The sequence below is a fragment of the Podarcis gaigeae genome, assembly GCF_964106915.1.
Source record: "Podarcis gaigeae genome assembly, chromosome: 9".
NCBI classification, from domain to species: domain Eukaryota; kingdom Metazoa; phylum Chordata; class Lepidosauria; order Squamata; family Lacertidae; genus Podarcis; species Podarcis gaigeae.
In genome coordinates this window covers 14,149,739-14,165,045 of record NC_139685.1, presented here as the reverse complement: position 1 = coordinate 14,165,045, position 15,307 = coordinate 14,149,739, and the positions used below count along the sequence as shown (strand labels likewise).

Genomic DNA, 15,307 nt, shown 5'->3' with positions numbered 1-15,307 from the left:
TTAGTCATGCTGGCCACATGACCTGGAAGCTGTACGCCGGCTCCCTCGGCCAATAAAGCAAGATGAGCGCCGCAACCCCAGAGTCGGTCATGACTGGACCTAATGGTCAGGGGTCCCTTTACCTTTATACTACTTTTTTTTAGATTTGCCTTGAGGCAGTCTTTAAACCTCCTTTGTTGACCACCAGCATTATGCTTTCGATTTTTAAGTTCTGAATGGAGTAGTTGCTTTGGAAGACGATAATCAGGCATCCACACAAAGAACCCTCTTTCTCTTTCCATTTCCAGCACTTGGGACTGTCCTTTTTTTAACTACCTGTAAAGCACTGTGGCCTTAGACTGCCTTCCCATGCACAGTTTGGATCAAGTCCCGTTGAACTGAGTGGATCTATGCCTGAGCAAAGGAGCATAAGATAAGGCTGCACAAATCTCATGTATTGACTCAAGTTTATAAATAACTGTGACCGGAGAAGTCTTGAGCATCTGCTGGCTGAGAGCAGTTGGGCAAGGGGTTAATTTTGCAATCATTCCACGGCATGGTTATATCCCAAAGCCACCTCCGTCCGTAAAAGAAAGGGGTGGATCCAGAAGAGAGGAATCGAGAGTGTTTGTGTGCATGCCTGCATTTCTCTCTGCGGCATTTAAGCTGCCTCACGCCGTCCTCGAAGCAAGCGTCCCCAATCTTCTTTGAATCGCACGGACTAAGCATTCCCGATGGGTGGCTGAAGAAGAATAACTCTGGACAGCGACTCTTGTCAAAGCCCACCGCTGCAGGTTTCTTTTAGGCCTGAAATAATGGACTGGTCGTCCCCAAACTATGCTTGCTGCCTTAGAAACTAAACTCTGAAGAGTGAAGGATGGATCTTAGTAATGACAGCCTACTTGACAGCAATATTCCTGCTTTCCTGTGCAAGCTTGGCTTGGAAAATTACACAATTTTCTGCCCGAATCACTCTCAGCCTAAAGGTAGGGTACAGTTTATTTATATATCTGTAGCAATACATATGCATTTTTAACACCATCAGCTTCACCTGCAACTAGTTTAGGGGAAGCAGTTGATAAAGGGTTTTAAAGCAAAGCTCTGTGAAAACATTTGCTGATAATAATTAGTCATTTATATACCACATTTCACTTCCAAATGAATACCAAGGTAGTAAGACAACAGCAAAAAAAAGGCAGTAAGACAACAGCAAAATACAACAATTAAAACCGTGACCATGAAACGAGAATAAAACATCATTTTCAAATACATCACCCAGAACCTCCAAAAGCTGCTAATAATGGCCAGGGATTTTTTTTAAATGAGAGTGGAAAGTCAAAATAAATGGTTTTACTTGGTAACTACGCCTACAAAGCAACATATACGTTTGCTGGAAAATTGAACAATTGCAACACAGGGCAGAAAATAATGCAAAGAGTAAGCTGAAACACTGGTGCAATTTTAAAAGTTTTTTAAATAAAACACACACACACACACACACACACACACACCACTGCAGTTATTATGAACTGCATATAGAAGGACTTAGAACGTTTGTGTGTGTGTTTTATACCAAAGGTGTCAAAACACAGTCATATATTATACTACCTGTTGTCTGATATATTCCTTTTTTTTTTTTTTTTTAATAAAATTTTTATTAGGGGTTTTTACAAAATAAAGTACAAAGACAATAAACAACCTTATTTTTATCTCAACAGAGTTTCATAACTTCTTTGGACTTCCTCACATCTCCCGCTGCCATTTTCATCATCATAGATTTTTTCCATGCAATTTATCATCTAATTTGCAAATTTTATAACCACTTATTTAAATATAGTCCTCTGTAAATTAATTTCTCTTAATCTCACTTTACATCCCATTCCGATCCGATTTTGTGGTGGCCAATTATTTATGATCAAACATCCTACTTAACTTTCCACCAAATCACAATATTTTTGTAAATAAATCTTAAATTTCCTCCAATCTTCTTCAACCCTCTCTTCTCCCAGGTCTCGAATTCTGCCAGTCATCTCAGCCAGTTGCATATAGTCCATCAGCTGCATCTGCCATTCTTCCAGAGTGGGTAGATCTTGAGTTTTCCACTTCTTGGCGATAAGTATCCTTGCTGCTGCTATTGCGTACAAAAAGAATGTTCGATCCTTCTTTGGCACCATCTGGCCGACAATGCCCAGGAGGAAGGCCTCTGGTTTCTTAAGGAAGGTATACTTAAATACCTTTTTCAGCTCATTATATATCATTTCCCAGAAGACCTTCACCCTGGGACAAGTCCACCAGAGGTGAAAGAATGTTCCATCATTTTCCTTACATTTCCAACATTTATTGTCTGGCACATGGCATATTTTGGCAAGTTTAACTGGGGTCATGTACCACCTATATATCATTTTCATTACATTTTCCTTCAGAGCATTACATGCCGTGAAGTTCATCCCCGTGGTCCACAACCTTTCCCAATCCTCAAACATAATATTATGCCCAATATCCTGTGCCCACTTTATCATGGCCGACTTAACCATTTCATCTTGTGTATTCCATTTCAACAGCAAGTTATACATTCTTGAGAGTACTTTAGTCTTAGGTTCTAACAATTCTGTTTCCAACTTCGATTTCTCCACCTGGAATCCTAACTTTTTATCCTTTTTAAAAATTTCTTGAATCTGAGCGTAATGTAACCAGTCTCGCACTTTGTCTTTCATTTTTTCCAAACTCTGCAATTTCCAATTATTGCCCTCTTTCTCTATTATTTCCCAATATTTCGGCCATTTGGCCTCCATATTGGGTCTTTTTCGGGCCTTAGCCTCCAGAGGTGATAGCCATCTTGGAGTTTTATTTTCCAATAGGTCTTTGTATTTTGTCCAGACATTGAACACTGCTTTCCTGACAATATGGTTCTTAAAGGCCTTATTGATCTTAACTTTGTCATACCATAAGTATGCATGCCAACCAAATGCATTGTTAAAACCTTCTAAATCTAACACATCAGTGTCCTCTAGAAGTAGCCAGTCTTTTAGCCAGCAGAAAGCTGCGGCTTCATAGTGCAACCTTAAGTCTGGCAGGGCAAAGCCCCCTCTTTCTTTCGCATCAGTTAATATCTTAAACTTAATTCTGGGCTTTTTGCCCTGCCAGACAAATTTAGAAATATCTCTCTGCCACTTCCTGAAGCACTCCGTCTTATCCACAATTTGCAATGTTTGAAACAAAAACAACATCTTAGGCAATACATTCATCTTAATAGCAGCAATTCGGCCTAGCAAAGAAAGCTTCAATTTTGACCAACTGTCCAAGTCTCTCTTAATTTCAGACCAACATTTTTCATAATTGTCCTTAAATAGACTCAGATTTTTTGCTGTTATGTTTACCCCTAGGTACTTTACTTTTTTAACCACAGTTAGTTCTGTTTCTCTCTGAAACCGTTCTGACTCTGCATCTGTCAAGTTTTTTCCCAACACCTTAGTTTTCTGTTTATTTAGTTTAAAGCCCGCTACCCGACCAAAGTCCTGAATCAATTGTAACACTCTTTTTGTGCTAGATTCTGGCTCTTGCAATGTCAAAACAAGGTCATCTGCAAAAGCTTTAAGTTTATATTGTTTCGCTCCGATCTGAATCCCTTGCACCAACCGGTCCCCTCTAATCAAGTTCAAGAGCACCTCCAGGACAGAAATAAACAGCAAGGGGGAAATCGGGCAGCCTTGTCGTGTCCCTTTTTCAATCTTAAACTCTTCTGTAACCACATTGTTGACTATCAGTTTTGCCTTTTGTTCTGAGTAAATCGCGTCAATCCCATTTTCAAAACCCCGCCCCACTCCCATTTCTTTTAAATTCCCCTTCATAAATTTCCAAGAGATGTTATCGAAGGCCTTCTCCGCATCTATAAAAATTAAAACTGCTTTAGTGTTAATATTTGTTTGCAAAAGTTCCAAAATATCAATAATGTTCCTTGTATTAGCAAACAAATGTCTTCCTGGGAGAAAGCCTGCCTGGTCTTTATGAATTGTCTCATTTAAAACTCTTTTGAGTCTTCCTGCCAAAACGTCAGCAAATATTTTGTAATCCACATTTAAAAGGGAAATGGGACGGTAGTTTCTTAAGTTGTGTCTTTTCAGTTTCTGATTTTGGTATCAATGTGATGAAAGCTTCCTTCCACGATTCAGGCGCCTTCTTTCCCTCCATAATTTCATTGCTGACCTCCATCAGTGGTTGAATCAAATAGTCACTTAATATCTTATAGTACTTGGAGGTCAAGCCATCTGGCCCTGGAGACTTGCCCAGCTTCATATTCTGAATGGCATGTTCTATCTCTAATCGTGTTATTTTACTATTCAGGAGTGATCTATTTTCTTGTGATAGTTTTTTAAGTCCATTTTTCTCCAAAAATTTTGCAATCTCTTCCTCATTTTGTGGCCCTTGAGTGTATAATTTCTTAAAATATTTCTGGAAACATTTTCTAATTTCCACCGGGTTCTGAATATATCTTCCTTCTATTTCCAAATTTGTTACTATGTTCAGCTTTTGTCTCTTCTTCAACTGCCAAGCCAGCAGTTTCCCACATTTATTAGCCGATTCAAATGTTTTTTGTTTCATTGATTTAATCTTCCATTCTATTTCCTGATTTATCAGTTTGGAATATTGTGCCTGATGAAGTTTAATTTCTCTCAAGATCGGCTGTGACTTCGGGTTTACTCTTAGTTTCTTCTCTAACTCTTTAATTTTCCCCAAAATCTTATCCTTTTTCTCATTTTGTAGTCTTTTCTTTATGGCGTTCTGTTGTATCAAGAACCCTCTCATCACAGCTTTGCTTGCGTCCCAGATTGTTCTTTTTTCCACAGCAGTGTTCAAATTTATCTCAAAATAGTCCTTTATTGTTTTTTTGGCCTTCTTAATAATCTCCTGATCTCTAAACAAATTGTCATTCATCTTCCATCTAAAGGAGCCGGTTGGTAATAATGTCATGTCCATTTTCAACGCGTTATGATCGGAGCAGGTCTTTGGGCAGATTTCCACTTTCTTCACCTTAGGAGCCAGACCTCTAGAAATCCATATTTGGTCAATTCTTGTCCAAGTCAGTTGGGCTTCAGAGAAAAATGTTCCTTCTTTCCCCAAGGGGTTCTTTGTCCTCCATATATCAATCCAGTCCATGTTGTCTGTCATTTCGAAAAAGGTCTTTGGTAGTCTGCCATCTTTAGTAACCTTTTGGCTTTGTGACCTATCCATGTTCGTTGAAACGATCCCATTCATGTCTCCCATCATGATGATGTTATCATAGTCCAGATAATCCAGCATAATCTCATGCAACTTCTTGTAAAATTCTGATTTCCCTTCATTTGGAGCGTAAATTCCTAATATCAAAATTTTCTCTCCTTGGTGCTGTATTTCAATTGCCAAAATTCTTCCATGTTCATCTTTAAATAGAAATTTTGGTGAGAGGCTCTCCTTTGCATATATCACCACTCCTCTCTTCTTAACTGAATCCGAAGATATAAATTCTTGGCCTAGCCTTTTATTTACCAATATTTTTCTGTGGAGCCTAGTCACATGTGTTTCTTGTAAACAAGTAATGTCTAGTTGCTCCTTTTTTAATATGTGAAAGATTTTCTTCCTTTTTTCCGGGCTGTTACAGCCATTTATATTCCAGCTTAAAAGTTGCAGAGACTGTTGTCTGATATATTCCTAAGTGGGTAAAAATAGGGATTTGCAAGCTGCATAATTTAGAAGGGTTATATTGTAAGAAGCACCAGATGCTGAATATGCTACGCCTTTGAGAAAAGGCATGAGATGTGTTTGGGATAGACCAGAACTGAGCTGCTTAGAGCTAAGCTTGAGAGCGCAGCAGAAGGAACGAGACCAAACACAACCAGATCCCTGGTTTACACCAGCCTATCTAGAAGGGCTGGTTGCCACCCTTTTCACAGCAGTCAGTATAGCACTGCCTCACATTTTAATTTATAGCTTCCTTCACATTTTAGGGCAGAACTACATGTCCTTCGGCAGCTGATACAGGAATCCAGCTCCATCTCCGTCTCTGATGTGCAAATTGGAGGCAGGGGAGGTATTTTCAGGGGAGAAGCAACAGGCAGCAACTGTCTCCGTACAGTTGCTTTCACCCTGTAACTTTCCTGTATGTACCTGCCCTGCTCTCGCTGCGTTAACAGGCAAACACAGTCTCAGGACTCCAGCTGGGAGGAGAGCAACCAGAGATAGGGCTTGCTAGGGAGGCAGGTCCGTATAGTAAAAGCCATGGTTTTCCCAGTAGTGATGTATGGAAGTGAGAGCTGGACCATAAAGAAAGCTGATCACCGAAGAATCGATGCTTTTGAATTATGGTGCTGGAGGAGACTCTTGAGAGTCCCAGGGACTGCAAGAAGATCAAACCTATCCATTCTGAAGGAAATCAGCCCTGAGTGCTCACTGGAAGGACAGATCCTGAAGCTGAGGCACCAGTACTTTGGCCACTTCATGAGAAGAGAAGACTCCCTGGAAAAGACCCTGATGTTGGGAAAGATGGAGGGTGCAAGGAGAAGGGGACGACAGAGGATGAGATGGTTGGATAGTGTTCTTGAAGCTACGAACATGAGTTTGAGCAAACTGCAGGAGGCAGTGGAAGACAGGAGTGCCTGGTGTGCTCTGGTCCATGGGGTCACGAAGAGACGGACACGACTAAACGACTAAACAACAACAACAACAACAATTTACTTGAGAGACCACTGTAAGCAGTTGAAAAAATTAGCAGGATTGCAATAACAGTTGTAATGTAGAAGATATTGTGGACAAAATGGAGAGACATAAAATTTGGATGATGAAATAATAATATGCAGTTGAAAAGGTTTATAATAGGACCCAAGGAGGGGAAGGTGGGAAGTCTAGAGATTCGGAGAAATCTCCAAATATGGATATGTATTTTGTATTGTTGTAACTCTATACTTGTAAAATCAAATAAAAACCCTGATGTTGGGAAAGATTGAGGGGAAGATAGAGGACGAGATGGTGGGACAGTGTTCTCAAAGCTACTAACATGAGTTTGACCAAACTGCGGGAGGCAGTGGAAGACAGGAGTGCCTGGTGTGCTCTTGTCCATGGGGTCACGAAGAGTCGGACACGACTAAACAACAACAACAAGGGAGGCATAGACCCCTTGCACCCTATCCTCCCTCCTGCCTGACACTTGTCCCTTGCAAACGCCTACTATACACACACACACACACACACACACACACACACACACACCCCTTTGCATATTAGGGTGAACAGCTGCAAAGAAGGACAGGGCTCTTGCGCCTGCAAACGTCGTTTAGAAGAGGGCATTTGGGAAGTGGCAGCAGAAAGAAAGAGCAAGGTCTGAAAAATGCCAACCCTCCAAATTACCCCTAGGGGTTCGGCAGGCTTCGCGTGAGAAGGATGAGAGAGCTGTTGCCTGCTGAAATAACCTCTTTCCTGCACTAGGAAGGGTACAGAATCCCAGTCCATCTTACGGCCCCATCTGCACTGTGCATTGAAAGCAACATCATTCCAGGGCTTCCCCCAAAGAATCTTGGGAAATGTAGTCTCTTAAGAGTGCTGAGGGTAGTTAGGAGACCCCCCCTGCTCCCCTCACAGAACTACATTTCCCAGGGTTCTTCGGGGGAAGCCGGGACTGTTCAAAGTGGCATAAGACTGCTTTAAATGTCATTTTAGCCATTTCTACGTAGTCCATTAACTTGGCTAAAATGACTGGAAGAGTCAGAAATTTTAATAAGGAATGGGGAAAATTTATAACTTATCCTAAAGACCATTGTAAACAGTTAAAATCATTAGTGGGAATGGAATATCACTTGCAGTTTAAGGTTCAATTCTGGACATAATGGAAGAGATAAAGAGTTTAGATTATCATAAAAAACGCTGGAGAAATTCATTAATAATAGGACCCACAAAGGGGAGGATGGAAGTCCAGGAGATTCCTTAGAATCTTGTTTTTATGTTGTACATTGGATATGTGATTGTAAAATTTTAAGTTGAAAAACCAAATAAATATTTTTTTTAAAAGACTGCTTTAAATTTTTAGGGCAGATAACAACAACAACAAGAACAACAAAGGGGCCTTAATCTCCAAGCTCAATGGAGGGATAGGAAAATCTGTCAGTTGAGTGACTATCTGTAAAATGCAGACAGAAAATAAATTTTGTACAACTTAGTGTGGCTGCGCAGCCTCTTCCAATTATGACGACAGTGTGTTTTTTGCTTTTTGCTTTAGACCATGCAATTCGGATTCTTCTCTATTCTCTGATATTTCTGCTCAGTGTCTTGGGCAACACGCTGGTGATCGTGGTGCTGATCCGGAACAAGAGGATGAGAACGGTGACCAACATATTCCTGCTGTCGTTGGCCATCAGCGACCTCATGCTGTGCTTCTTCTGCATGCCCTTCACACTCATTCCCAACCTCCTGGAAGATTTCATTTTCGGCATTGCTTTCTGCAAACTTACCAGCTACTTCATGGGTGAGTCGATGAACATCCACATTTCGGCTGCATATGCCAAGACGTTTTCAAAATCTCCGCTTTCAGAGACCACATCTTCCAAACCACTGGGAAGTTGACCACCCTCACAGCTATTCAACAGACTAGAAATACTATATTGTGGCTGCCTAGGCTGGGATCAGTCCAGTTTTAGAGCCATGGATTTCTGGTTCATTTCAGACCTGTTGCCTGCTCCCTATTCCTCACCCACCCATTTATTCTCAATAAAGTTTCACACTTTGACCATTGGTGCATGGATGTAGCAAAGGCAGCTGCCCCCCCCCAATCAATGAAAATCGATAAAAAATACATAGATAACTGAGGTTTTGTCCCCCCCAACAAAAAGTCTGCCCCCCTAACAAAAATCCTGACTATGCCCAGTGTGTGCAACCGCCACTGTGGTCTAAACCACGGAGCCTCTTTGGCTTGCCGATCAGAAGGTCGGCGGTTTGAATACCTGTGATGTGGTGAGCTCCCGTTGCTCTGTCCTAGCTCCTGCCAACCTAGCAGTTCGAAAGCACACCAGTGCAAGTAGATAAATAGGGACCACTGCAGTGGGAAGGTAAACGGCGTTTCTGTGCACTCTGGTTTCCGTCAGTGTTCTGTTGTACCAGAAGTGGTTTTAATCACGCTGGCCACATGACCTGGAAAACTGTCTGTGGACAAATGCCGGCTCCCTTGGCCTGAAAGCGAGATGAGTGCCGCAACCCCACAATCGCCTTTGATTGCACTTCACCGTCCAGGGGTCCTTTACCTTTTCCTTTTTTTTACATATGAGAGATTAGGTTGTGGGGAGGGGCATTGCCTTCATGCTCCCCAGGGGCCACTGTTAGCTGTGATTGTTGGCATCTGCCTGTCCCAAGACACAATGGAGTGAGTCTCTGCGAGTAAAGCCAAACCACTGGAGAATCACAGCGCCTGCTGTGGCTGCAGAGACCGCTAACTCGTAACTGCTGCCTCCTGTGTTGTTTTTGCTGTGTTAGCAACACCAAAGTAACCTCTGTGGGGTCTAAGCCAGGGCAGTGAGCGTGGAGGTCCTGGGCTGCCCAGGAGACGAGAACCCCGTCTCCACCTATCATATAAAACCATATTTTCATTTACCTCTGCTTTTTCAGCAAAGGTTCTAATTAAATTTTTTTCTTTCGTGACCCATCAGTTCTACTTTGAGCGAGAGGTTCAAGAATGGCCAAGGCACCATTGGTCCAATGGTACTTTGTATGTTTGTTTTTAAGAGCTGGAATTATTACGTACCCAAAATGTCGGTGAAAAACCATAACAGTGACAGAATATTGGGCTAGAGAAGTTTTTAGCCTTACCCACCAAGACACAATTCTTAGTTTTTGAATCATGCCTCCTCTGGACAGTTGGGGGGTGGGGGTGGGGGTACCAGTCTTGCTTTGGGCTCCTGGGATGTGGTGCTGTAAGGGTGTTTTTACACTCCTGGGATACATAGCACAGCAGTGAAATGTGAATAATAATAATATTTATTTATTTATACCCCAGGGATACAGGTGGCGCTGTGGGTTAAACCACAGAGCCTAGGACTTGCTGATCAGAAGGTCGGTGGTTCGAATCCCCGCCATGGGGTGAGCTCCCGTTGCTCGGTCCCTGCTCCTTCCAACCTAGCAGTTCGAAGGCACGTCAAAGTGCAAGTAGATAAATAGGTACCACTCCGGCAGGAAGGTAAATGGCGTTTCCGTGTGCTGCTCTGGTTCGCCAGAGGCAGCTTAGTCCTGCTGGCCACATGACCCGGAAGCTGTACGCTGGCTCCCTTGGCCAATAAAGCAAGATGAGCGCCGCAACCCCAGAGTCGGTCACGACCGGACCTAATGGTTAGGACTCCCTTTACCTTACCCCAGCCACTCTGGGCAGGTCCCAACAGAATATGAAAAACACAATAAAACATCAAACATTAGAAACTTCCCTAAACAGGGCTGCCTTCAGATGTCTTCTAAAAGTCAGATAGTTGTCTTTTTCCTTGACATCTGATGGGAGGGCGTGTGCCACTACCAAGAAGGCCCTGTGCCTGGTTTGTGGTACAACTGGCACAAATGTCTAGAGCAGAGGCAGTCTGGTGCAGTGGCTGGAGGGGAAGGGGTGAAAGCAAGTCACTTATTCTCTCTCTCCCTCTAGCCCAACTCTCAGAGTTGTGCCAAGGCTGCGATGGTATTCGTAGCTCCTTGGAGGAAAGGCACAATACAAATGTAACAAATAAACACTGGGTGGGCATCCCGCTAGGTGCTTGAGAGACAAATGAGCCTTAAGGGATATAATTTGCTTTGATACCTGCCTGCCAACAATCAAGGCTGACTGAAAAGCGTTGCAGATTTGGGAAATTGCTTAGTTAGAAATAGTAGCCACAAACGGTGTTCAGCCCAAGTAGAACGGATTCTGCAATTTTCTCAATTACTAACCAAAGTCAACAGACTGCTTTGCGGGGGGTTAGACTAGATGCCCTCAGGGTGTCTTCCAACTCTGCAATTTTATGATTCTATTATTCCAGACTTAAGTCTCAAGCAAACCTAACAAGTGGTTCATTTTCTCCTCCAGTTTTGCCTTAAATGAACAAAATCGACTTTTATATTGCTACATAACTTCTAACTAAATATGCTAAGGATCACAGCTGAGTAAGTAGGGCTATAAACCTAACCCCACTTACTTGGAAGTAAGCCCCATTCGATTCAACAGGATTTACTTCTGAGTAGACAGGGTTAGGATTGTGCTGTCGTCCCTCTTTCTTGGTAGAGAACTATATCCTATGTGTGTAGGAATAATGGATGTAATTCAACTAACTTCGACTCAAGAGTAGACCCATTTCTAGGACTGTCGAAAAGGATTAACTCAATTTTTATTCTTATTCATAAACACAAGCATGTAATGAGAAACAGGACATGGGTGTCTTTCTCTAGTAGAATTGCTAATTGTTTTGGTTTTCAGTTGTTAGCATAGGGGAAAATATTGTCTCAAGCTGCAATATTATATACATTTACCTGAGAGAAAGCCTGATGAACTCAGTGGGATTTATTTCTGAGTAAGAAGGTGAAGGATTGTGAAGTCAAAAGAAATTGTTCCTCAGATAAGAGAATCTGTTGTCTTGGGCAACTTACGTCCAAAAAACCTCTGCAACCCCCCCCCCCCCCCCAAAAATAAGAACCTATAATAAAAATAAGAGACAAAGTTCATTTTTAAGAAACTGGGAAACACTTTTGATTAGACGATCAATAAAACAGTGAAACATAAAAAAATGGCAGTCAACAAGTTAGAGTTAATTGCCGATATAAAATCTGAGGGATGGAAGCTTGCCCTTTTTCTTGGTAATTACCGCCATAAAGACATTTCAGGGGAATACATCACCATGACATTTACAACAGTATCAATATATAGCCCTTTGTGGATTTATTATATAAGAGATACCTTAACTTGCTAAAAGCTATAGTCACACACAGTATATTTTTGACTTCAACTCTTTGCTTATTACAGATACATTTTATGTCTTAAGATATAGGATGCCTTTTCTCAGATAAGTTTTACATTTGGCACCCAAACCTTTACATTAGTGAAATTGCGTTTTTTTTAAAAAAAAAACCACAGGTATTGCAACGTTAAAATCAAGAGCCATGCTTTTGCTCGTTTATCAGTGTTGCGGAATAAGTAGGAGATGTTTTTGCACCGACAGGCGGAGACCCCCCCGACCCTGGGCGACACCCGCGTGAAATAATGACTCAAGACAATGTGTTATGGGATTAAAATTTGGCCACAACTTTATTAAAACTTCAGATGTAGGGAGACCTTGGCTTAGGCATTGGGCGTTTATCCCTCCCAGTCCCCAGCTGGGGATCTGGGGGACATCAGGGTTATCCAGAATATGTGGGGCATAGCTGTCAACCTTCCCTTTTTTGGTGGGAAATTCCCTTATTCCAGCGCCATTTCCCGCTGCTATCCCAGATTGTTAGATATCCCACAGACTGTCCCTGGGACACGTGAGGCTGCTGATCCCTTATTTTCAAATCTGAAAGTTGATAGCTATGATGTGGGGATTGGCCTGGCTCTGGAGAACGTCTGTTCAAGCAGAGAGCCTGCCCCCCATTTCGCCACCATCGTGGGGGAGAGCAATGGCAAACTAACGGCGTATGGCCAATGCCTCCCCTCAAAACAACCCCTTTAACGGGGAACCCTGGGATCGCCGCCACGGGGAGGGTCACCGCTTCATGCCCCCCCCCCCCATTTAGGGAAGATAGACTAAAGGATTCCACCCAAGGCCTGAAACCACCAAAGTTGTGATGTATTGCTACGGGAGAGGCAAAACCTGCCAATGCAGGAAAATCCCTTTCTGGCCCTTCAACAGCGACCATAACGTAGCAGCGCACGCGTACCTATGGAGAAGAGGTTAACCTGCAAAAGAAGGCTTAATTGAGGGAGGGCAGGGTGGGAGAAGCTCTGGAGCTGACTGGAACTCCCAGGCAACCTCCACCCACTATTGTATGAGCTGGTTGATCCCTCCCCTTACCTGGCCAGCTCTCTCCTGGCAACACCCCCTTCAGCTGGGATTGCGTAACTGGCAGAGGTAGGCGGCTACCTCCAGGTGTCCCACCGGGGGGGGGGGCGTATTCAGGCTGTAATGGCGGGAGCCGCATTAGATGGGGGGGTTGTGCGCAACCGCACAAAAGGCGCCCCCATTTGATGTGGGGAACGGTCATCTTCAAGTCAAAACAGCTTGTGTTCTTGGAAGCTTACCAGGAGAGGAAAATCTATAACAGTAGACCATCTCCCTTAAAAGACCGGTTGCCACTATTACTTAAAATGCATAGCCATAGGAGGCTATTGGGTATTTTCCCGGGCGCCCTCTCAGTTATGTGGAGATACAGTGGTACCTCTGGTTACATACGCTTCAGGTTACAAACTCCACTAACCCAGAAATAGTACCTTGAGTTAAGAACTTTACCTCAGGATGAGAACCTCAGGTCCAATAATTCTAAGACCGTTGGCAGTTACTGTTCACCGGATTTGGAATATGTGGCTGTTAAATGTAGACCAGCCTATCTCCCTAGGGAGTTTACAGCTGTTATGCTAACTGGTGTGTACGTGCCACCAGATGCCAATGCCAACTTGGCGCTGGGATGCCTGCAGAGCCTTATCAGCAGCCAGCAAGACAAGCATCCTGAAGCTGTGCACATCATTGTGGGAGACTTTAATCATGTTGAACTTAAAAAAGTGCTCCCAACGCTCTATCAGCATGTGAAATGTCCCACAAGAGGGGACAAGACACTGGACAAAGTTTATTCGAATGTAAATCACGGCTATAGGGCTTTACAGCTGCCACATTTGGGCCAGTCCGACCATATGTCTCTGTTCCTGGTACCAGCATATATCCCACTCAGGAAACGGGCTCCCACAATATCAAGGACTGTTAAAATCTGGCCTGAAGGTGCCATCCATCAGCTGCAGGACTGTTTTGAGAGAACCAATTGGGACATTTTTGATCGTTCAGACCTGGAGGAGCACACGGCGGCAGTTCTGTGCTATATCAATCACTGCACAGACACTGTCACAGTAAATAAATCCATCCGGTTTTACCCCAATCAGAAACCCTGGATGAATAGAGAGGTCCAGTGCCTGTTGCGGGAAAGGAACAGGGCTTTTAGGTCGGGCGAGGTGCAGCTTTACAGTGTGGCAAGAGCAAACTTGAAGAGGGGTATTCGACGGGCAAAACTGGTCTATAGGCAGAGGATTGAGGATAATTTAAGGAGTAACAACACAAGACAGATGTGGCAGGGGATTCAGCATATTACCAACTACAAACCTAACCTTGGTGCTGTCGACGGTGACCCTTTGCTGGCGGAGGAGCTTAACTTCTTCTTTGCTCGCTTCGAGAAGGAGCCACCTGAGACGCCGGTATTACAGCCACCAGCCCATAGGGGCCCCTCATTCACTGTAGAGGAGCATGAGGTGAGACAGGTATTGAGGATGGTGAATCCGAGGAAGGCTGCTGGACCTGATGGCATCACGGGAAAGGTGTTGAAGGGCTGTGCGGATCAGCTGGCGAGGGTCTTTACTAAGATCTTCAACAAGTCCTTACACCAGTCTATTGTCCCACCCTGCCTGAAGTCGTCAACTATTGTTCCTCTGCCTAAAAAATCCACAATCAGTAGTCTGAACGACTACAGACCAGTTGCACTGACTCCAATCATCATGAAGTGTTTCGAGAAACTGGTGCGCCGTCACATTATTTCCTGTCTTCCATCAACTTTTGACAACTACCAGTTTGCATACAGGGCAAATAGATCCACGGAAGACGCTATCACTACCACTCTCCATGCTGCTCTGTTCCATCTGGAGCAGCCGGGGAGTTATGTGAGGCTGCTGTTTGTGGATTTTAGCTCTGCTTTTAACACTATCCTCCCCCATAGACTGGTGTCCAAGCTAGAGGCGATTGGACTCTCCAACTCCACCTGTCTCTGGGTTTTGGACTTTTTGTCAGAACGTTCTCAGAGGGTTAGAGTAGGGTCACATATGTCCACAGCCCTTAGCCTTAACACCGGCTCACCACAGGGTTGTGTGTTGAGTCCCCTGCTCTATACTCTCTATACGTATGATTGTACAGCCATTTATTCCAGCAACAAAATCATCAAGTTTGCTGATGACACTACGGTGGTGGGGCTCATTTCAGGAGGGGATGAGTCCGCCTATCGGGACGAGGTGGAGCGGCTTTGTGCTTGGTGTGGAGAGAACAATCTGGCTCTTAATACGACTAAGACCAAGGAATTGGTGGTGGATTACAGGAAAAAAAAGGCGGACATTCAGCCCTTGTATATCAACGGGGAA

The 15,307-nt window shown here is 43.5% G+C and overlaps 1 protein-coding gene across 2 annotated transcripts in view; it reads left to right on the top strand.

Moving 5' to 3' along the window:
* The first annotated feature begins 613 nt into the window (after positions 1-613).
* Positions 614-15,307, top strand: part of CCKAR (cholecystokinin A receptor) — a 31,117-nt gene continuing 16,423 nt past the window's right edge. The window contains exons 1-2 of one of the 2 annotated variants that reach the window (XM_083755039.1): positions 614-965; positions 8,222-8,467. In XM_083755039.1, the coding sequence (XP_083611165.1) occupies positions 857-965; positions 8,222-8,467 (355 nt within the window). In that variant the 5' untranslated portion in view covers positions 614-856. The remainder of the gene's footprint in view (positions 966-8,221; positions 8,468-15,307) is intronic. The other variant, XM_083755040.1, reaches the window with a different exon arrangement.